Source organism: Aulonocara sp. 'chitande type north' Nkhata Bay, linkage group LG2 (assembly GCF_057382095.1).
Source record: "Aulonocara sp. 'chitande type north' Nkhata Bay isolate Kocher_YH1m ecotype deep benthic linkage group LG2, A_spYH_male_GT1.1, whole genome shotgun sequence".
Classification (NCBI taxonomy): domain Eukaryota; kingdom Metazoa; phylum Chordata; class Actinopteri; order Cichliformes; family Cichlidae; genus Aulonocara; species Aulonocara sp. 'chitande type north' Nkhata Bay.
In genome coordinates this window covers 30,299,821-30,323,195 of record NC_141345.1, presented here as the reverse complement: position 1 = coordinate 30,323,195, position 23,375 = coordinate 30,299,821, and the positions used below count along the sequence as shown (strand labels likewise).

Below are 23,375 nucleotides of genomic sequence, written 5' to 3'. Positions count from 1 at the left end.
TGAGTTGGATAATTTTCTCACATTCAGCTCTGCTGGGTGAAAAGTTCACAGCTGCAGGACTTGTGAATTCTGCCATGAGGTTTTTGACCTTTGCGGAGGTGGGAATTTTGACCTTTAGGTGCTGCCAGGTGAAACTTTCTGGGCTTCTCAAAGTAAGAAGGTGGTTCTTATGAAGACTGCAGACGTCTAAGTTGTTCTGAACTTTCCTAAACCAAAGTGTTTATATATTTATTTATATTTAACTTTACACACATGACTACAGTTTGACTGTGAAACAGCAGCATTTGAAACAGCTTGAGGCAGAGTTATAGGCTCTGTCAATCATGTAACACTAGATTTACGTTGACATTCAGAACAGGGCTCTGCAGTGGACACACTCCACATTGTCACTGATGCTAGCTCTAGCACTGCCCTACTACTTGCTCTTTAAAAGGAACCTTGCGATCCCTCGTGGCTTATATTTAAAAAAAAATGTAGCACTTTAACATGAAACAGTTCTTAATGGCCTTATAAAATGATAAGATCATGTACCCACACTTCAGTGGACGCAGGATTTAAATCCTCATCTTCTGTCTCCTAACAGGTCAGCATCTGCTTGGAGTGCAACAGCAGCAAGCTTCGCGGTCTGAAGCGCAAGTGGATCCGCTGTTCAGCACAAGCCACGGTCCTCCACCTCAAGAAGTTCATTGCCAAAAAGCTTAACCTGACATCATTTAATGAGGTACAGATAATATCACGCTCCACCAGCCCGGGAAACAATGATGACAGGGAAATGAGTCTGTCACGAACTAAATGTAGTTTTAGTGTAAAATTAAAGCTGTAAAGGAAGCAGTTTAAGAGGAAACACTTCCCCCCTCAGCGCTTGTTATCTCCATGTTGATAACCTTGAGAGTCTGCATCACTCTGATCCTTTTATTGCTCAAAGCTAGACTTAACCTGTACATTTGAAGCTTTCTACTAGCCTTAATTACAAAGGAACAGAAATGGCTTCATATGTTTGTTCTTGGAGTTTAAATTAATCCTCATTTTATCTGATGCTGAGCCTCAGTGAGACCCTTAAGGCCATTCTCGGTCTGAAAGGAGCTGTTTTTGCTACTCCCCTCCCTTTAAACCAACTATATTGTCATTAGCTGCCCCTTGTAAACAGAAAGTTTGAACAGCAAGTGGGTGGGGCTTCTGTGCCCAGTCATATTAGGAATATCTTTGACATTGTTCAGAATCAGTAGTGGGTTAAAGCTAAAAAGCTGCTAGAAGCTGAGAATCACAAGCAGCCTGACCAGCAGCTAGAGGCGTGACCCGCACCCTGACACCATCATTTCAAACATTATAAATCCAAACCTGAAAAACTCCACAAAACCTCACGACCATGACACTTACAGGCTTTCCTTCCAGGAAGTTTTACAATAATTCCTATAGTAGTTTGTGATTAAACATTGAGATTGCAGATTACTGCTTTTAGTCATTTTAATTCCTGTTCTTACAAAAACATTGTTTCTTTTTCCAGAAATGGATTTGTAGCAAATTGGAACAAATCTCTTAATTCTTGGCGCTTGTTTTAAGTTTTCGGAGCACCAGCTGTCCCGTGTGGGCCCCGCGTATCAGAAAGTTTTAGTTAATTGCAAGAAATTGCATAAAAGGTCACTTTATTGTAATTCTTCTGTACTGACTCATACAATGCCTTTTGTGTTTGTTATATTTAGCAGGAAACAAGCCCATATGAGATCTAATTTTTCTATTAATTATCGTTACCACCCTGTTATAAGCAGCGGGGGATGGGAGGGTGGAGGGGAGTAGGCGATAATTTGACAGATGGATTTTTCGATTGAATCATCAGTCGCCTCCTTGTCGTCTATTTTTCTGTTTTCTCCGTGTCCTTTTTTTTTTTTTTTTAAACTGGCTGTCACAGAGATGAGTGGGAAGGCTCCATCATATCGTCGGCCTCCATAACACAGCTTTGGCGAGGCGGATGCTCTCCCAGCCAGCCATTGTTGTCCTATCTACTGACTATCAAAAGATGTTGTTTGAAACGATTTCGGCTTTCAATGCAGAGCCGAGCGCAGAGCATTGTCGGGGAGCAGTACACCAGTTACTCATTGATCATGTTTGTAAACCCATCGTTGTGGCCACGTCAGCCATCTGAATGTCTCTGCAGGAAGTGTTTCCGTCAGATGAAACTAGGATAAAAGGAATGCCCAAAATGGAGGAAAATCAGGGATCGATTCCTGGAATCAAATAGATTTTCTTAGGTCTTCTTTGATGACCATATAAAGACAATAAAGATGTTGTTCTTATTGTTGTTCTTACATTATAAATGTGCTACAAGAATAAGCACATTTTTGGCATTTAAAAGACTATCTTGGAAAAAGCTAATCTTCCAATCTCAAAGTTTCACATATAGGAGATGCATGTTTAAAAAATCCATTAATTCTTTTTTTTTTTACACACTCAGTTCTATAGCTGTGGAAACTAGTTCACAACAGCAGTCGCCTCAAAATGCTTTGAACTGTAAATTTAATAACAGAAAATGAACCAAGCACTTGGCAGCTGTGGAGACGAAGAACTCCCTTTAAACAGGAAGAGACGTCCAGCCAGGCTTAGGCCCAGGCAGCAATCAATCACTGATCCATGCTGTAACTATAAGCTTTGTGAAAAGCCAAACTTAATTTTAAAAGTCCCAAATCCAACGTGGGCAAGACACTTCACCTGTTGCCTACTGGTGGTGGTCAGAGGGCCCGGTGGCGCCAGTGTCCGGCAGCCTCGCCTCTGTCAGTGCGCCCCAGGGTGGCTGTGGCTACAATGTAGCTTGCCATCACCAGTGTGCGAATGTGTGTGTGAATGGGTGGATGACTGGATATGTAAAGCGCTTTGGGGTCCTTAGGGACTAGTAAAGCGCTATATAAATACAGGCCATTTACCATTTTACCAACGTGGGAAACTGGTTCCACAGGAACATGGGAGCCTGAAAGATGAAGGCTCTGCCTCCCGCTCTACTTTAAGGAGCTCCGGGAAACACAAGCCAGGGGCTCTGAGAGGGATGAGTGCTCTATTGGGGGTCTTTAAGTTATGATGGGACTGATTATTCAAGAATTTTAAATTAAATTGTGGTTTTAACAGGAAGGCAATGAAGAGAAACTAATATGGACGGGATGACTCTCTTACTCGTTCCTGTTAATACTCTGTGACATTTCAGGGAAACCTCGCTTGTCAGGAAGCTTTTAGAGCAACCTCATAAGGAATTACAACAATTCAGCCCTTTAAGTAGCAAATGAATGGACAAGTTTCCCAGCATCACTACAAATGATTCATTTAGTTTAAAATCTCATAGAACAAAATTCAGAAGATCACAGTTATGCTTTGATTGGTTTTGGTGTGCCAGATTCTGGTTTCCTTCTTAGATTGCTTTTATTTATTTTTTTCATTCAGCATCTCATTTTTCTGATTTTCATTGTGAGCATCTCTGTTTAGATAATGATGATTTAATAAGTTTCTTCAGGGTTTAAGGGTAAAAAGCATCTCAGCTGTACAATTCAATTTTAGATTTATGGTTTTGTTTTGTCGGACAGAAAACCTGATTGGAGAATGAAATTCTGCCCCTGAATTGCATCCTCCAATCAGCCTTAAAATGTGCTCTCTCTGAGAGCCAGCAGGTGGCGCTGTGGCAGTGTCCCTCCCCGGCCTTCACTTTCTCTCCCTCCCTGCGTGCCTCTCAGTATTGATTGGCAGATGCAGATGCGAGGAGCTGCTCAGAAGAATATCAATGCCGGCTTCACGGGGGAGCGGTAGATTTGGCGAGCCGGCATCGTGTTCAGTATCGAACTTTTGGATTCTCTGTGCGGGTGCCAGGGGCCACTCGATGTCAAAATGAGCCCCCCACTCACCCATCCACCCACCCAGCTACATCTCCAGGAAACACTGATGTTAGAATAGAAAGAAAGAGGGGAAAATAGTAGAGTTTCACTTTGTCCTCGCACTAACCAGCAGAGACCTCCAGCATACGCCGCTCATATTAACGTCATGTTGTTAACTACTCTTGCACAAATCGGGTCAGATATCGTTCAGTAATTTGTTTCTGTGCTTCTTTTCTCAGCTGGACATTTTATGCAACGAGGAAATCTTGGGGAAGGACCACACTTTGAAATTTGTTGTTGTTACAAGATGGAGATTTAAGGTAAAAGACAAATGAGTTGTGAGTTTGAGACTGGTATTACCAGTAATATCCAGTTGAATTGATTTCACTGAAATGTTTTTGCTATGTGGACACTTATCAACTGAAAACTAATCAGCTGACTACAGACTGTTCATGTATTGATATAATCAGTTAATATTGGCGACTTTTCCCCAGAAGTAAACTCCAATAGTCTGATGCATTTCCAGGTTATATTTTTACTGAACAGCCATCAGGCAAGCATGCTTTCACCACATGCCATAGCTCCATTTGGTTAACTAGCACAAGCGACATGAGTAACAGTTAGCATCTCATTAGATAAAGCTAGTTATCAAAGCTGCTGTTATTCCTTCTGCATATCATATTTAATTAAATTCAGTTTTACTTATATAGCACCAAACTACAACAGCAGTCACCTCAAGGCGCTTTATACTGTAAGGTAGACCCTACAATAATAGCATTTACACAGATGGTGCTTAGATTTGTAAGAAAAACTGAATTTGAACACAGAGTTTGGCCAACATATCTACAGTGTTTGCTGCAGCAGTGAAGCAGTCCTTTGGTTTCTCTGGCTGATGTAATCTTCTCGTCTAGAGTCTATACCATATACCTGCCTTCATGAGTACCCAGTGAAATTTCAGTTGTGCAGCGTAGGTCACAAAAAACTTCCTAGAAGGACGTCTTCCCAAATGCTTTTCAAGCTTCTTTGGAAGTTATAGAGTATGTAAGTTTATTAGATCACCTATTATAAAAACAAAAACACACAGACTGTAAAAATCTGTCAAAAACTGGTTTAAAATTAAAAATAATGAAGTAATAAGTTCACCTTTTTGTACTCAAGACTTCTTTTAATTAATCGAGTGTAACATCTGGCTTCTTGAAAATGAGGACAAATTATGTTCTTAAAGCGATTTCCCCAAATTCAAGGACTTGTGTTCCAGTTAACAGTGGCGTAAACACAGACATGTGTTGATACATCACGTCTCCACCTGTAACAGTTAATGTACAACTAGGTCTCTGCTGTAGGTGGAAACCCATTTAGTCTGTCATAAATCTGTTATTTCTCGTAGAAGAACCTAAACTATAGCACTTAAACATTAGCATCATATTTTCTAAGCCAATCCATGCTTCAGTGCAGTTAATAAGCTAATTGTGAATGGTTTAAGGCCTTTTGCTCGAGCTTGTGTTTTGCTTGTTCCTTGCAGAAATCCCCCCTCCTGCTCCATTACAGACCCAAGATGGATCTGCTGTAGCTACAACGGACACAGTGGTTGTTTTTTATTTTTCTTTCTGGCCCAGTGGCCGCGGACTGTGCCGAAACCTTTTTAATTTATGCAAAGACGATCAACCAACACCAAGCAAACGCCCGACGGTAAAAGTCAACACAAGCCAGCAAACGTCCATCTAACGGGGAGGGAAAGTGGGACAAACTGACACAAACTGGCCGCCTCTCCAGCACAGACACTGCAACACTGGCGTGTGTTTTTAGAAACTAAAACAACCATTTTTTTCCCTGGTCTGCTACATCCTACATATGTGAACGAAAAAATAAAAAATATGGAGAAAAAGCATATATTTATACTTTTGTACAGAAGAGACACACGGAACCAAGACACTACTGGTGCTCTGTTTACACGCAAACAAGATGTCGGGAATCGTGTGACCGTCTTTTCCAGCTCCATGCAGACTTCATCCTCCTGAGATGATGACTGAGCGGAGGACAGGATTATTTTTTTTTTTAATATAAAAAGGTGTTTTGTTCTTTTCACACCGCACTCGACACGTCTTGGGAGCACAGAAAGTATATGGAAAAATTTATATAACAGGCATCAAATTTAAGCTGTTTATCAAGTCTCTGATTTCCCTGATTTTTTTTTTTTTGGTTTAAATTTCATTCTGTTGGCTTTGTCTAATTTGCTATTGGGTTCTCAATTGTCAATTGTGAATAGGTTAATTTTTTGTGTAGTTATTTATGTTCTATATACCAATATTGTACATAAAATGTCATTACAGAGAGAGAAAGAGATTGAAGAGAGACTTTAGACTGTTAAAAGAGAGTGGATCCCAGAAGTGCTATCTATATGTTGGGCAATAAATGTCCAGAGGTGATAAATTAGGATTTTTAAAGACAGACTCACTATCAGTATCAAATTATATAAATGCATTTTTATGTTGTCTGAGAAAGACACAAAACAGCTATATCAAATCCTCTGCCATTTATGTGTATGTGGGGTCTAAATGTGTTCCTTTGCCCCGATAGATGAACTTTTAGGGGGCCGATGAGGAGAAAGCTTCACCCCAACCTCATCCTTCCCATCTCACCTTCCTTCAGTAGAACACATTTATTGTTAATTTTAGTTATATTAACACATTTTAACATTACACAAAACACTCATGTCCGTAGATGCCCGGAAGATGTTTCATTTTTTAAACATTGTTTTCGGTACCCACCGTGCAGTCTTTTAATATCCGTCCCTGTGTTTCTGCAGTCTTTCAGTGGCAGCAGCACCAGGCAGGTGTATGCCCATACCACCCACATGTTTACAGCTTTTGGTTTGAGCTGCTAGCTGTAGATGTTTTTTGGCACCCTCCATCCTTCCAGACATTTCCTTCAGCTCCATTTTTACTGCAGAGCTACCGAAGCTGCAAGGTAGAAATGTAGAGATACAGACAACTCCCTCATCTTAACAGCCTCAGAGACGGTCTTATCCTAGTTTCTTTTTTATGGTGAACATGGAAGGGAAGTGACATTTATTATAAACTTCAAGCTCGTCTCTTCAGATGGATTCAAACGTCACAGATGTGCCAGTTCTGCAAACATGAGTGCAGGTTAGCGATATCGCTATTTTCCATTTCTGGGTTATACTTTGGTTAGTTCTCACTGCCAGCTGGAGAGCAAAGGTGCAAAGTCTTTAAACGCATCAATACGACAGCATTTCTGAAAGATAAGTGAATATTTTTAGGCTTGTAATCACACACAAAACAAAAGAAAATCAGTATAAAACTTGGATTTTCCTTCTTTTTTTTTTCTTCCTTTTTTGCAGAGTAGCCAGTGTTCAATATTGTTGACTTAACAAGACGATTTTATGAGTCTTTTTGAAAGAAATATCGTGCAAATTCAGGTTTCTCAGCGAGGAGGCTGAGGTTTTTTTTGAACATTTTGATAATGAAATGACTGCTGTTTGGTCATTTGGTGCTTATAGATGTGTGTTTCTGACCTTGAGGAGGATTGTTCCTCATGCGGGAGCATGCCGTTCTCAACTTTGTGACGCAGAAAACTGATGTTATGTCAAAAGCAAAATGTCTTAACCCTAAAAATCCTGAACCGAACTGTCTTTGACCACAACTGGATCCCTGAGCAGCGTGTCAGACCTCAAGTAGTCTTACCTCACTGACTTCTCTTATCAGTAATTAAAAACGGCAGTTCAGCTTTTGCGTTGTATCGCCCCACAACAAGCAGTCTGTCTGTACGCTCATGTGCGGGGTTCCTATGCATCTTCAGATCTCACAAGTCTGGCGGAGTGATTTGAAATTGGCCGACAAAGCAATGTGTAGGGACTCGTTAGGACCTATGACGTGTGTATTAAATGCATTATAGCCTACAGGTCTGTACAAAACCAGCTCTACCAAAACTCCTTCTGCATGCTTCATTCATGTGCTGACCTTTATGTTTCAAGGACCTTAATTCAGCTACCTTTTGTAGGGTGCTCATTGTTTATGGTTTTTATGTAAATTAGTATTTTATTTTATTATTATTATTTTAAAAAAGGTGAAATTTGAATTGGCCTGTCCAGAAATACCTCTCCGGGTATTACTTCTCCTCCTCTTTGTTCTTCTTAATTTTTTTTTTTTACTTGGTCCGACTCTTGCTACAATAAATTTTCATGCATAGAAAGTGATTAAAAACCAAAAACAATGAGCCTGGCCATGTTCTCAGCTCGTGGAAGAGTGTTGTGTATGTACTAATCCCTGCAAACGTAATGTAATATCTGTGTGATATTATGTCTTTGTAAGTGCAGACTTGGTGTTTTAAAGGCTTATACTGATTATTTCGTAGTACTCGGACGAGTGTCGAGTACGCTTCCCGGAGCTATCACTGACACTGAGATCTGTGTTTTAAGTCCTCTGGTTTGCAGTCCTAAATCGTAATCGTGTTTTCTGCCGTTCGGCTGTCACAACTCGTTTGGCGTTCTCGTCGTGTTTGGTTGTCACTGATTAAATCTCTTTACTGTAATTCAGCGATTGAGCTGTAAAACACTTGACAAGGTGCTACTGTACTCACGACTACAAACGGAAAAGATATAATGCAGGACACTGCTCCGGAAACGCCCTTGTGTTTCACATCCGCCTTCAAACGTTCACTTTTTCCCTGCTTTGATCGTTAGTGCTCTCATCCTGGTCATCGTTCGGCACGATCAAGTCTTTCCAAATGTTTCACTCTGAATCCTCTCTAAAGCCTTGAGTAGTTTACCTTCTGGATCTGTTGCATTTGTGTGTCGATGAAAACTAAAAATAAAATTTAATGAGCCCAAATAGAACAACTCCAAGGCGTTTTCTGTCACACAAAGAGCAAAATTGGTGCGCAGCTTTTAAGTCAAAATTAGAATTGTTTACCCTCTCGTGCTTGTTTTCTCCTAAAAGCCCTGTGACCTGATGGAAAGGTGGAAAGGGCGAGGTCTTCGCCGCAGTGACGGTCAGGCTGCGTCTCTGCTGCTGGTGCTCTCTATGGTGCTAACAACTACTCGCTTCAAACTTCAGAGACAAAAAGGATCTGTGTCGCGAAGCTCTCGCTCTCCTGCCGCCGTACGTGCTCCAGTCCTTGGGCGTCTGATAAAGAAGACGCTCGATCCCCTCCCTACTTTCAGATTGGGTTTCCCTACTTGTCTAGGCTCGCTTTGGAAAGGAAACAGAGGGAATTTTAAATAAGTCATAGACTGTGACGGGGCTGATGCTGTGACAAATAAAAGTGGTGAGAAATTGGGTGCACCTGCTGCAATTTCGTGCCTCAAAGAGAAACTCGCACTTATTACAGGCTTCACTGGTGAGATGTTTGCGCCTCCGAGTTCGATTGAGTCTCACTCCAATTTCTAACAGATAATTGGCTCTGAAAGACTAGAACATCCATGAATTTAAAATCGTGTACAGCTGGTTGTGTTTTCGTCTACACGTTTCTCTCAGGAGGTTCGACCTTCTCGCCACCCGTGTGTAGATGATGCTGGCCGCATCTTGCGCCAGAACAGATCAGTGTTCGCCTTTTTATTAGGACTAACATCGAGACATCAGTGCTGCTATGCTGACAGGCAGGATGAGAGGCTTCCAGGAGGCCTGCAGATGGTGTTGCTATCTGCTCTGAAATGTCTCTGGCTCATCTCTGCTTTGACCCTGATCTCCTGTCAGCCTGTTTGTTAGCTCCTGCTGGGATCTCGGTGAAGCCCGGCCAAAGTTTAGCCGCTTCACGTGGACCGTCGAGTCTGAGCAGAGCAAGTTTGCTCCACCGCCATGACGGCAAGACGAGTAAACAGTTTATTCAGGCCACTTTGAACAGTTTTCTGAGCTCGGAAACTTTCCTCCTCAGCGGCAGCCGCATTCATTTCAGCTTTCATTTCAGGCTTGTTGGCAGCAGAATTGTTTCTGGCAACTTCAAATGGCTCTCCTGTGTTTACTCTGCTGTAATAAGCGTCCACTCTGGGAGTCTGGTAGCTTTCTTTGTTACCTAGCTCTCTTTCTCCCTTGTTTGAGTTCTCTGCAAGGCGCAGCAATCTCACAGGCTGGCTTTGTGTGCAGCAGAGACTGAGACCTCACTCGTATGAACCACATGAGCCACGTGAACTGAAACGGTCGAAAAAATATAGATTCGTTTGGCTGGGGTGTCTCTTCAGAGCATTTGAGCCGGCAGCCCTCGAGCACACAGGTGGTTCAGCTTGAAGAGCAAATGTCTGCTTAAATTATGGATTGTTTTGCTGCTTCGGGTGATTTTTCACTGCCGATCAGGGCAACAAAGTCTCATTTGCAAAGGCGCAGCAGTTGCGAACGACTCCAAACTATTGGCTTTAGCAATTCAGAACGAATCAGTCGTCATCTACTAAATCTCACAATGACATTCCCCTGATGTTATCGCCTGATCTGTCCAGTTTTGTATAAATATTTATTTATGCTCAAAAAGTGACCTCTGCAGTAGCTTTTAAGTGTTTGACATTTATGCTCTTGCTCATTATTTTGCAGTTTTTTTTACCCTTTTCTTTGTGAAACTGAGCAGACTCGTACAGGAAAAATGGCTTAAATGACTCATTCCCCCTCTTTCGTATTAAATAAAGTGTCGTCTTCGCAGTGTGTGACAAAACACATGGGTCATATTCATTAGGTCAAGTTTATTTAAAAAAAAGAAAAGAAAAAAAAGGTATGAATGTGGCAATGTGGTTATTGTACTGGCAAGGAAAAGGTGCAATATACAGTTCCCAGATGGTTCCAGCCTTTTTTTTTTTTTTTTTTAAATTTTGAAATGATTTTTCTTTTTCCAGTCAGGTCCTCAGGTCACTAAATGCCTTCTGGTCCTGAGGGTGACCAGGGAATCTCAGAACATACACTAATGCACCCAAAATTCAAACGACTGGATTTTACTTTAGTCTCTTCTTGTCACAAATACCCCAGACTGTTTTTTTCTTTTTGGGTTTTGGTTTGCTTTCAGATCAACACAGACTCTTATTCTGGTGTCCTTTTCCTTGCCTCCTTTTGTATTATTGTTATTTATTGCACATGTAATGAGTTGATCTCCACTGTCATTTAATTCAAGGAGTTTTGGGGCTGGAATTTCTTTCATACAAAACTACAGAAGCTTTTGTCAAAACCTAAGTGTGTATTTCATCAATAAATGCCTTTAAAAGTGCTTCTGGTGCCGTGTTGATTGGATTTCTTTGGATTTGGAAAGCTGCCATCGATTTTGTTTATTTAATGTAGACAAAAATTTTAAATGCACATTAGAATACACAGGCCATTAGATCAAACTGTACTCACCTGCCAGTTTTTAAGGTACTCCTCTTCAGCTGCCTGCAAACACATCTAATCAGCCAGTCACTTGGCAAGAGCGCTATGCATTTAGGCTTGTAGATATTTTAAGTGGTTTTGTAAACCTTAGGGATGCTTCTACAGTAAAATCGCAGCAGACCAGCCTGTCTGCTATATCCAGAGGCCTGAAAAAGAAAATATCAGACCTTGTTGATGTTAGAGGTCAGAGGAGGATGTTTCAAGCTGAAGGGAAGGATTAGTTCAAAGATATAGTTAAATGTAACCAAGGCATCTGTGAACATGCAGCAGAAGACGCCGCATATTTGTACTATTGTTATGTTACCAGGAAGTCCATTGAGATGACTTTTACAAGCGAGACCTGATCAAAACAGCAGCGACCCAAAACATCTCAAATGTTACAAATATAACAAAATGTAACAATATTAAAATGACTTTTCAAAGTGAACATCCAGATATCTCCTTCACTGAATTCCTAATTTATGCTTTCGAACTCACCAGTAAATGGAGGCAGTTTAATGTTCGGGCTTTCTGTAAATTCTTCAAGATTACACAGCAGAAGATTCAAAAAATGCCGCCGGGTTTGACGAGTCTCGAGTTTTACTGCAATATTCAGGAAGTAGAGTCAAAATGTAAACAACCATCCTGCTTTGTATCAACAGTTCAGGCTGTCATGGTGTGGGGATATTTTCTTAGCACACTTTGGGCCCCTTAAGGCCATCGAGTTTACTGCACTCAAATGGATGGATGTGGTGGAACGGGTAACTGTGTAACGCTACATTATATGGTCAAAAGCATTTACTCACTCCTCTAAATCACTGAAATCAGGTCACTTCCAGAATTGGTTATTCTCTAGAGCGCAGTGAATTCCAGCGTGGTACCGTGATAGGATGCCACAATGTTAAATGAAGGTGAACGTTGCTCAGTGTTCGTGGCTGCATGTTATTTAGTCCTTCTGCCAACTAGAGATTAAAAAAAATATAGAGAGACCTCTCTCAGGGAGAGTAGAAGACCATCCCCAACTTCTTATTCAAAATAAGAGCAAGAACTTTTGTCTTTGTACTTTAGTTCAGGATTTTCACATCCATGCTTGGAGCATCCGTTTTTATATGATTCTTCAGGTTTCCTTCAAAAGCTGCTGCAGAGTTTTTTGTTTCACATTATTACTTTGAGGAGATATTTCACAGCAGCTAGAAAGCAACTGGTTTAACCAGGGGACGCTATAGTGAAGTAGACACAACTTTAACCTCTTTCCTGACAGCCGTGGGGAGAAAAAAGCAGCCTGCGAGCACTCTTTAGGTAAGATTTCCTGTTTTGTTACACCATATCGCTTTGTGTTGTGCCAGTACCACCAAAAATAAACAATTTCTGTTTCATCCAGTGGTGGAACATACAAAAATCAAATATTACCAAAAAACACCCACAAAACTATCAATGAAAAGGCCAGTCGTCGCCAACAGCTGCCTTACAGCAAGGTGGCAGATGTTAAATGTCAGACACTCTGTGGAAGAGTCTCAGGTTTCCGTCTGCTCACGCCGCAGCTGCAGAGTCATTCAGCCGGTGGCCACGATGGCTGCAGATGCATCACGTTTGACTTGGAGGTGGCTGTGTTTGCATTGGCCATCTGCAAAATACAACAAATAGGGAAGAATCTCACATTAATACACAACTTTTTATCTGCCCTTGTTGAAATAACACGACAGAAACTATCAAAAGATAAAACTGTGAGAATATTCTGTCTAATTAGCTACTGAACCAAATGGTAAATATGTTTATTTGTGGAGTAGCAAAAAACATCTTCAAATAATTAGTTTTACACCCACTCAAAGTGTCACAATCTAAAGCGGATACCAGGCTCATCTTCACAATGATTTGATGCACAAGATCCCCTTTGGGGCTGCGGTTCAACACACATAACAGTCCTGTCAGCATGAGGAGCTTGACAGAGGAGAGTTGATTGAGTCACAGGTTTCTCAGTCAGAAGACCACAGTTTGACTCCGGTTTGAATCTTGGTGCTTTGGTTTATTTGCAGATTAATTTAGTGTTTGCTCACTTTTTGTTTTGTTGTTTTTGCTTTTGCTCGTTTTTGGGCACGTGAAAATAGTAATGTTTAGAAAAGATTGTGCTGGATTAAAACATGACCCTTCAGATGGAGAGCCCGGTGTGCTTAAATGCAGATACACTTAGAGCTCCACAGCAGGTCTTCGACTAGCTTTCCTCCCCTCACCCCAACCAGTCACAGCAGATGGCCGCTCCGCCCTGATCCTGGTTCTGATCGACGTTTCTCTGTTAAATGGGAATTTTTTCCTTTCCACTGTCACCAAAGTGCTTGTTCAAAGGGATGCGGAGGGAGGGTTCATGCACCATATAAATAAAACTGAAATAAGTTACCTTGTTTGTAAATCTGGCACAGCGATGGCTTTGAGAAAACTCCACTATTTGACATCCTGGGAATAAATATGGGCCAGAAAGTCAGAGGATCATCGTTACCCCGATGGGAGAATAAATGTCTGCATCAAATTTTATGACAATCCATTTAGTAATTGTGGAGAAATTTCACTCATAATAAGTTTTTAAATTTCAGGCTGTGTCTCCAATCCTGGGCCACTGATTCTCCATTTGAAATGATGAATGTGACTTCATTTGGTGCAAATAGAGAGGCATGATGTTAGTCGCTGTACGCAGTTTGAAGAGAAATTGCTCTCCGAAGACGAGAGGATGCGCTGTGTTGTTTGTTTTCTTGGGACCATTAGATGGCAGCTATTTCAGTCGGTATGTGTGGGCGGAGTGCTCAGATGTGTGAAATGAGAAGAGGAAAACCACATTATTGACTCATTAACCAATTCCGTGGTGTGGAGACTGTGGGTCTGCCTTTTGTTTTCCACTGCTGGTTGTTGTTTTACCACAGAGAGTCAAAGGAGTCAAAATCACAGCTGTTAATCAGAACGAACCACCGGAAAGGTGTCTGAAATCACCGCATTACATCATCCTGACTCTTTAAGGTTATGACTTCATAGATTAAACACTTTTAGCTGCGCGTATTTGAATTTGCATATAAGTTTACTTTACAAACACAAATGCAGTGCGATGCATAACTAAACAAGGGAAGCCAGTTTGTTTTAAATACATAACCATATGCACTTCGAAGTATTTGGGGTTATCAGAGATGTTATTTTGATGCTTGCAGTCTCCACAGACTAAACCATCTAACGTTTCCAAATATCTTATATAGTCTGCAATGTCATGCTTCAGCACTTTTTGAATCTGTGAGATCAATATTTAATTATATTTTTAAGCTTCAACTTATGGATGTGTCACTTTGTGTAAAAGATTGCACACCACTTTGGGATTTTCACTCGAATATTGTGCACAGTCATGTTAAAAACAAGGTTTTCATAGGACTCTCTGCAGCCCTATGAAAAACTGAGTACACCATCAATGTGTATAAAAAAAAAAAAAAAAAGATTTAACCCTATCACCAACGTACGTCTTTAGAAAAAAAAAGAAAAAGGGTGGGGTGGGTGGGAGGTCATTTTCTACTGCTAACCCCCTCTCAGTTCCCCCATCTGCAATTGGTTACTGGACTTCCTGACCAACCGCCCCCAACATGTCCGGCTGGATAACCACTGCTCATCTACCATCACAATGAACACCGGTGTACCACAAGGCTGTGTGATGAGCCCTTTCCTCTACTCCCTCTTCACCCACGACTGCAGACCTGCTGATGGTTCCAACACCATCATTAAGTTTGCAGATGACACCACGGTGATTGGCCTCATCAGTGACAACGATGAGGCCGCCTACAGGGAGGAGGTGGATCGTCTGGCTGAGTGGTGCGACACAAACAACCTGCTGCTTAACACGAGAAGACCAAGGAGCTCATCGTGGACTACAGGAGGAATGCTGACCCACATCCACCCATCCACATTAAGGGGACGGCTGTGAAGCGTGTGAGCAGCTTCAAGTTCCTGGGAGTCCACATCTCCGAGGATCTCACCTGGACGACCAACTGCTCCAAGCTGGTCAAGAAGGCTCACCAGCGCCTCTTCTTCTTGAGGACTCTGAGGAAGAACCACCTGTCCTCAGACATCCTGGTGAACTTCTACCGCTGCACCATCGAGAGCATCCTGACCAACTGTATAACAGTCTGGTACGGGAACTGCTCTGCCTCGGACCGGAAGGCGTTGCAGAGGGTCGTGAAAACTGCCCAGCGCATCGCCGGAGCACCACTTCCTGCCATAAAAGACATCTACAGGAAGCGGTGTCTGAAAAGGGCTGGGAAAATCATCAGAGACCCCAGTCACCCATCACATGGACTCTTCACCCTCCTGCCCTCTGGGAGGTGCCACAGGAGCCTCCGGACTAAGACCACCAGGTACCGGAACAGCTTCTTCCCCACAGCTGTCAGACTCCTGAACTCTGCCTCCTGACATCTGACCCACGTTAAAACATGGACTGAACATACACACACCCACAATGGACAACTGTACCCTCAAACACACAATAATAACATGGACTGAACCACCACTCACAACCACTAGCACTTTATATAGCCTCTGTGGAAATTATCCACGTATCTCACTTATCTTATCTTAACTGCTCTACTGTATAGCTCTGTAATAATCATTCTGTACATACGATAATTTTTAACCCTACAACTGTTTACAACTTGCACAGTTCCCATTTCTGTATAGCTGTATATCTCAGATTCTGTAAAGTTATTTATTTCATATTCTGTATAGTTTTTCATATTTATATCCTGTTCATAGCCTGTACATAGCTTGTACTCACTACAGCCTGTACATACTTATAGTTATAGAATATTCACAACATACTTCATACCATGTACATTATAACATTCCATAATAGACCCATTTCTGTAATATATTTACATATCTATATTTATTGTAATATATCTATATCACTAAAGCACTTCTGGATGGATGCAAACTGCATTTCGTTGCCCTGTACCTGTGCAATGACAATAAAGTTGAATTCTATTCTATTCTCTCCAGAGGTTCAATATGATCTTCTTATGCTAAATTCCTGCAGGAACCATATGTGTAAACATAGGAACCCCCTGCCAAAGATGCAAAGGCAGTACTGGGGTCTACTGCATCCTTAAGTACATATTTGAAACCAAAGTACAAGTGAGTGGAATAATGAAAGTGAAAGACTTCTTATAAAGCTGCAGACGTGCATGTTCGCGGTTTAAGGGTGATCCTTGTTGGTATGATCCGTAAATGACCATTTTCTTGTGAACATGCTGAAAGTTGTGGGGTTTGCAACAAATGAGGGAAACGGAGCAACTCAGAGGATCTAGTTTGATGCTAGCAGGAGGCAAGTGAGGGAATCGATGACCGGCACAGCTGTTTAAGCTCCAGTGAGCCAGTTCTCTTGATGTGTCCAGGCAGTCATGGTTGGAATGACAGCATAAGCAACCCCTCAGTTTTGACAGCAGCCCTCCCATCCCTCTGGCCTCGATGAAAAAGTCACAGCCTGCTGTTAGCAGCAGCACCTACCGTGAATCTGTTTAATGTTCAACTTTCCCAGTGTGCGAGTTCTTCTTTGAAAGAATGCACACACAAGGTTTTGTCATTGCAATTACAAAAACCATGTTGAACATTTCATCCGGCTGCTGTCAGATTTCTCGCTGTAATCTTCACTCACAAAACTGAGCCTTTGGGGTTATATGATGATTGCACCTCAAAGATGAAAAACGTCTCAGGCTTATAGGAGTTTTATCTTTCCATCTTTTATAAATTCATTTTCTATTATTTATTTCTTTTCATTTTCTTCCAATTCTGCCCCTTTATGGGTTTGGCAATATTGTTCCTTCGGGTTATTACTGCTCTGTGACGAAACGGCCAGAGACACCGGTGGAGAAGGCAAAGGTCAATAATTCATCAACCAATACGCAACATTGACACCGCAGAAATAATCTGAACTCGAGGAGGAAGAGATGTTTGAATGTTGCACTGATGTTGCATTTTGCAGAGATATTTCTCATAAATAGAAAATCTAAGCAACACTAATATTTATTTAGTTTGACTCAGTGCTTGCTTTAATGTGCTCAAAATGTGAGCAGTTACTGCCCAGAAATAACCTTCATTTTTCTGCTGTGGCCAGCCTGTTAATTAACCTCCATAATAACTCAGTGTTGAAGACCTTTCCTCTGGGGGGCGATTCTTAAAACAAAATCCTGTAAAAGTGCACATCCCAGCAGGAAAATTAGCATAATCATCTGCTGATGATCGATGTGGAAGGAGCTTTGCAGGGTCTTACTGCTGTATCACTGCTTTACTGGGTAACTCAGAAGAAACAAACTGTGGTTTATTGTCCTACCAAAGCTGTCTACAATAAGTGTTTTATTGTGGAGGTATGTAAAGACGACAGGAGAGGTCTCAGTGTCTCACTCCAGCTTTATTAACAGATTCACCAGAACTCCACATACAGAAAGCGCCAAAATCTCCACCCCAACACTTCCCTTAAACTTGGGTGTGAGTGGAGCCACCTGGTGGTCCGCCACATTATTGTTATTAATATGTAATTCTCTTTATCTATTAGAGGACTGGAAATAATCCCGATTTCTGTGGGTTTTTTAAAGTAGGTGCTCTCAGATGGCCAACAGTAAGTTCTTTCACAGTTGGCAGTGTTTAGATGTGTTTGTACCACTGCTGCCACATCTGCTTCATAATCTTCAACGAGGAGTCAGCAGATTGAATCACAATCAGGATTTCCAAGAATCAAGCATGTTAGGACACAGTTTTATCCCCCCAGTCGATCCATTTTAGTAGCTAGAAGTCACTTAACTTCAAATGCTAACAATCTGCTACTTAATAATCTAAGAGAATCAATCAAGGGGCAACTTATGGAAGTGCCAAAAACCAACACAAAGAGCCATCTCCAAAAGGAAGCCGTTCACCTGTTAAATTGGCCAGATACAATAAAAGAAGGAGAATTGTAGATTTACAAAGTTGGGAAAGTCTCTTGGAGCAATTTCTCTTCATCAGTTGTTGTGGGATTTCTCTTTAATGTATTGTCCTTTAATGTATTGTCTTGATGAAATGCTTTCATGTTACTTAGTTTAGTACGTCTGGTTCACACCTCATTCACGCCGGAAAACAGATGGTGAGAAACTGGTGAATGTCTCCCAGGAGACGGAAGCCAGGACACAGAAGCTCACACAGGAAGACTTGACCCCAGAGTGGGGGAGATTCACACAGGTGATACAGAGTCTTCCTGTTTAGAGCCAAGGTGTGAACTGCAACTGTAAAAGCCTTTTGTTCTGGGACTGTGTTTAAAAAGGACTTAAATTGTTCATTGTCAGAGACAACTTTCAGTGCGCCCTGACTGACGTCCCTCCTTATGCATGAGATAGCTGAAATAAAGGTGTTGTTACAACTCATCGTGTCTGCAGGCTTTGGTAATTTCCACAACACAGTTCAAACAATTGTACATAAGTACATGTTTTTCAGATTGTCATCCCTTTGCCAAAGTCTAGAAGGAGGCTTAAACTGTCACCCTCAGATGAGAGGAAATTTCTAAGAAACCACCAAGGGTCAAGTCTGCCTTTACCATAGACTGTGACAGTGCGATCAAGAAAGAAGGCCCTGATCCAAAATCAACACCGTCAAACTTGACTGAGATCTGCAGCTGACCACATGGACGAGCCAAATGTCTTCTGGTTTCATGGTCAGATGAGACAAAGACTGAGCTTTTTGGCCACAATAGGTGTAAATAGGACAGAAGGTATGTTTGGAGGAGTAAAAGGTGAAGATTTCAAACCTAAGAAAATCATACTAACTTTCAAGTGTGGTGGTGGTAACATTATGCTCTGGGGTTGTTTTGCTGGTACTGATATGTCTCACAGGGGTAGGTGGAATAATGGTGGATGGCCTCAAAGTTGTCCAACTTCATTTAAAATCAACATCTAGACAGTTAAAAGAATGTTAAACAATGGATAAAGCAGCTTAACCATAAACTTTTGGAATAGCCTTTCCAAAACCCCGACCTTAACCTTACTGAAAATTTGTGGACTGCCTAAAAGCCGGTCTTTGCCAGGAAACCAACTAATTAAAATGAACTCCAGTAATTCTGTGAAAATTATGCCAGAAACTAGTCAAAATCCAAAATAAATAAAAATAAATCCCAAATAAATACATACATTTGTGCATCCAATCCTTGTTTTTTTTGTTGAAAGTGAAAATATGTGCTGTACAATTATTCTGCTGCAAATTTCTGAACAGTCATTCAATTCACATTTAATACAAATCCATAAAGTCTTTTATTTTGAAGTAAATAATCAAAGCCTTCCATAATGAGGACGCTGGTACCTATTAGATAAGTTTGTTTCATGCAGTCTGGAAATGGGTGCAGCTTTGAACTTATTTCATTTGAAGGAATGCAAATTCATTCCACTCAAACCTGCAGTAACTTTCAGGACTGTTCAAGCCTTAAGCATTCTTTAATGCCTACATGAGAAAAAGCCTATTTCAGTGATTAGCGGAACAACATATGGCTCCTGTCTCAGGAAATCAGCTATTCTTGTTTCAGAGAAGCAAAAAAGAAAAAGAAACAGCTTTGTGTGTGCTGATGATTTAAGGATTACAGACCCAAAATGTGCACACTGATCCGTGTAGGCTGGATATAAGACTACAGATGGTGTCAGCACAATGAACTGGGAGTAATGATACTCAGGAGCATCTCCCAAAGCCCTGTCCCCATGACAACAGCTGTCAACCTCCACCCCAAATATAGACTTACTTTTACACACAAATCCAGTGCCATTCAAGGCTGTTATTTCAGGCATGCACACACGTGAAGCAGGAAGGACGCATTCATCTCTGTGCCAATTAGCAGCATCGCAGAGTTGTTCACAGGAGCTAAGCTGTGGTGTAAACATTACAAACTCCCCCCAGACTGATGTAGACGGTGCTTACTTATGGGCACCATGACTGCAGAGCTGTTTGCTCATCTTAAAGCCAACATGTGGCAGCAATCACTGCAAGGAGAGAGTGACCGAAACACAGCATGAATTTGCTGCACCTGCAGATACTAGCTTACACTGCAGCATGGTGAGAACTTTATATTAGGAAAGAGTTGTTATGCTTTTATACTTTTAAATTAGTTTAAATGTTTTTGTTCTCAAACTACTTCCAGAGTCAGTCATAGAATAAAGCACTCTTAGTGGTACCCAGACTGCAAGCAATATTTACAGCACTTTATTCCGTGCACGTTTAACTACTTCTACTCACAAACATTTTACAGCATTTGCTTTCAAAGTAAAAGCTGTGCCTCACAGCTGGTACCACATGCGCAAAGAGTACAGCTTACTCTGAAGGTGAAAAGCCTGTTTTTGGTTTGCGTCACAGTTTTTCCAAGTCATTGCACCTCAAGTAATTTGCAACAGTGTGCAGACAAATTTGCACCTTCCATGCAAACTACAGGTAACGACAACAATTTGATAACGATTGAAGCAACCGCAGGTTTTTGGAGCAGCACTTTGACCAACGACTACCCACAACCAATCGTCAACTGATCGAGGAATACACTGCTGCACCACTGCACACCAACCTCAAAAATATCAACTAAATATTCTGAGGTTTATTCTTTGTTTTCATTGGTTTGAAAATTGAGATTTTGAGCTGTAAAAATGAAGAGAAATTAATAACTGTGAAAAATCCCAGACTAAATTCCCTTTTCACTTTTCCCAGACTGCCTTTTTTGTTGATTTATTTGGGCTTTTGTCCCAGCTTCATTTGTCTTTAATGACTCTGAAAGACTCACTTTAAACAGACTTAAAAACACTTCCTTGCCAATTCGATACTAAATCTATGAGCAACCCAAAACTTCTAGAAGTTAGAGCGTCTCATTCTCTAAAGTAATTTCTTCTAAGGCTTTTATAGTCTTACCCACAGCATGTGTTTTTCTAAGTACTGATACTGGCATGCAGCTTGCCACACAGTGTATTCCTGCTAGTCTTGAACATATATATTCCAGCAGAATATAATCAAACCTGGCATTAGTTCTGGCTCTGCTTAAACTGAACCTCCATGGTGAGCAGAGAGTTTTTGAAGCGAGGCCATTTCTCATTCCAATTCTTCTGGGATTTCACTCTTTAACCTTCGTAACTGCCGTGTGTCTCGAAGTAACCTCCAGTCTATCGATGCCCCTGGAGGCAGACAGGAGGAAAAACTAAATGGCGTACACACTTGCAGTGCAGCGTTCCTGTGTGCTCCTCAAGTCCACATGCTGCAGCTTTCTCTGCCGTCAGCCTCCTGAGATTTGAATAAACTTTTTCTTTAGTACGAATGGGCTCATTAACTCTGCTCACCACAATGCAGTGAGACTGAGTGTGCTGTACCTGTGCAGAACACAGTGACAATGTAGTATATTACAATAATATGTAATCACAGTTTTAAAACAATCACTTTTGTTAAGCCAGTGAAAACAGCATGTGTACACTGCAGGTTATTAGTGGCTTAAACCTTCCTGTTTTGCAGCCAGTCATGGGAGCTGCTCTGATCCCATCTACATTAGCCTCAGTCTCACTCACAGCGTGTCAAATGCTGTTTTTTTTGTTAAGAGCCTTTTAGTGGTAACCTTATCTAGTACAGCATGCTGTAAGAGAGTATCGAGAGAGGCACTGATTCATAGGACTCGATTAAGAGGATAAAAACCATATTCTTAAAAAAGTCCTTTATGTAGAAATTAAACAACAACTTATTCTAGACTGGGGTGTCCAACTCCAAGCCGGTGTCCTGGATGTTTTAGATGTGTCCTTGATCCAACACAGCTGATTTAAATGGCTAAATTACCTCCTCAACATGTCTTGAAGTTTCTGGTCTGGAAATGAACTAATCATTTGATTCAGGTGTGTTGACCCAAAACCTGCAGGACACCAGCCTTTGAGGCCGGGAGATGGACATCCCTGTTCTGTTTAAAAAGCCAAAAATAACCCCCAAAGTCTCATTTTTTCAAGGTCAAAGGCTATAGAAAAAATTTAAATAAATAAAAGTGTTTAATATTTCTATACAGAGAACCTGTAGAAATAAATCCCATCTCGAAAGAACAAAGGGTAACAGATCCGCCCACCAACAATTATAACAAAAACATAGTCTATGAGATTTAATACTTGACACTTTTTATAGCAGAACATTAAACTTTTTGTGTTGTGTATGGTGAGAACTGGCTCAGATGGTAAACATGGGTAGTGGGCACTTGTGCGGGATCCTGGCCAATACTGCACAAACATCCGGAGGCAAAACAGCTGGGAATTTTTCCATCTGCAGATATGGTCCAAGTTGATGAGCAAACTGCCTTCAGATGTATAAAGAACACAGGATCAGTCATGTTGATTTCATTTTCATTTGTCTTAAATTCATAATTTGGGCTTTTATCCATACTGTTGTCCTGCAGAACACATCGATTTACAATAAGCACATGTCATGGGTCTAATCATCCAAGAGCTGATTGATATTTATAGCTGAAAGATGCAACCCCCCTCTGTAATAAAGGAGGCCCTTATGTACCAAACATACACTTCTGATGTGGGCACGAGTTATTGTTGTGGAGTGTTAACTTTTGTTTAGCTTCAAATTAAAAAGACAAAATGTGGTTTGTCCTTAAGTGCCCGGCTTAAAAAGGTAGCAGAGCTGCTATATTGCAGGGTAATGGGAAATTAGCAGTGGTAGTGGATTAGCATAGGAGCTCATATGCATTGATTGAAAACCCCTTTCTGCAGACAAACAGACACAATCGTGGTAGCATTTAAAGAACAAAAACTGGCCTTTTAAGTATAATAGAAAGTCCAGTTGTCACAGACAGCATGGAGAGGCAATTCTGTCAGATCTGCTGCATAGGTAAAAAGAAACAAAAACCAGAAAACCCCGAGACCCCTAACCCTCTCTGCCCATGCCTAAATCCAAATATAAAGTAGACATCTGGTGCCTACATGTTGCATGGCTCGGACTGGACTAGCATAATATACAGGCTGCATACCCAAATACAGATTTAGGCAAAAGTAAATACATAAAAAAGGAAAACTAATAACCTTTTCTGATGTGAAAGCCAGTAATCCAAAAGACAGCTAATAAACCTCCAAACAGGAAATCAAAATTGTGGTAAATAGATCTACAGAGCACACACAAGAAAATCCAGAATGATGCATTTTAAAAAAAAAAAAAA

General features: G+C 41.1%; 1 protein-coding gene across 2 annotated transcripts in view; it reads left to right on the top strand.

The window, feature by feature from the left end:
• pcgf3 (polycomb group ring finger 3) overlaps nucleotides 1–11,048 on the top strand; it is a 79,422-nt gene extending 68,374 nt beyond the window's left edge. For both annotated transcript variants that reach the window (XM_086258729.1, XM_086258737.1), the window contains 3 exons: nucleotides 584–721; nucleotides 4,088–4,168; nucleotides 5,371–11,048. In XM_086258729.1, coding sequence (XP_086114855.1) covers nucleotides 584–721; nucleotides 4,088–4,168; nucleotides 5,371–5,418 — 267 coding nt within the window. In that variant the 3' untranslated portion in view covers nucleotides 5,419–11,048. The remainder of the gene's footprint in view (nucleotides 1–583; nucleotides 722–4,087; nucleotides 4,169–5,370) is intronic.
• The last annotated feature ends 12,327 nt before the right edge of the window (nucleotides 11,049–23,375 follow it).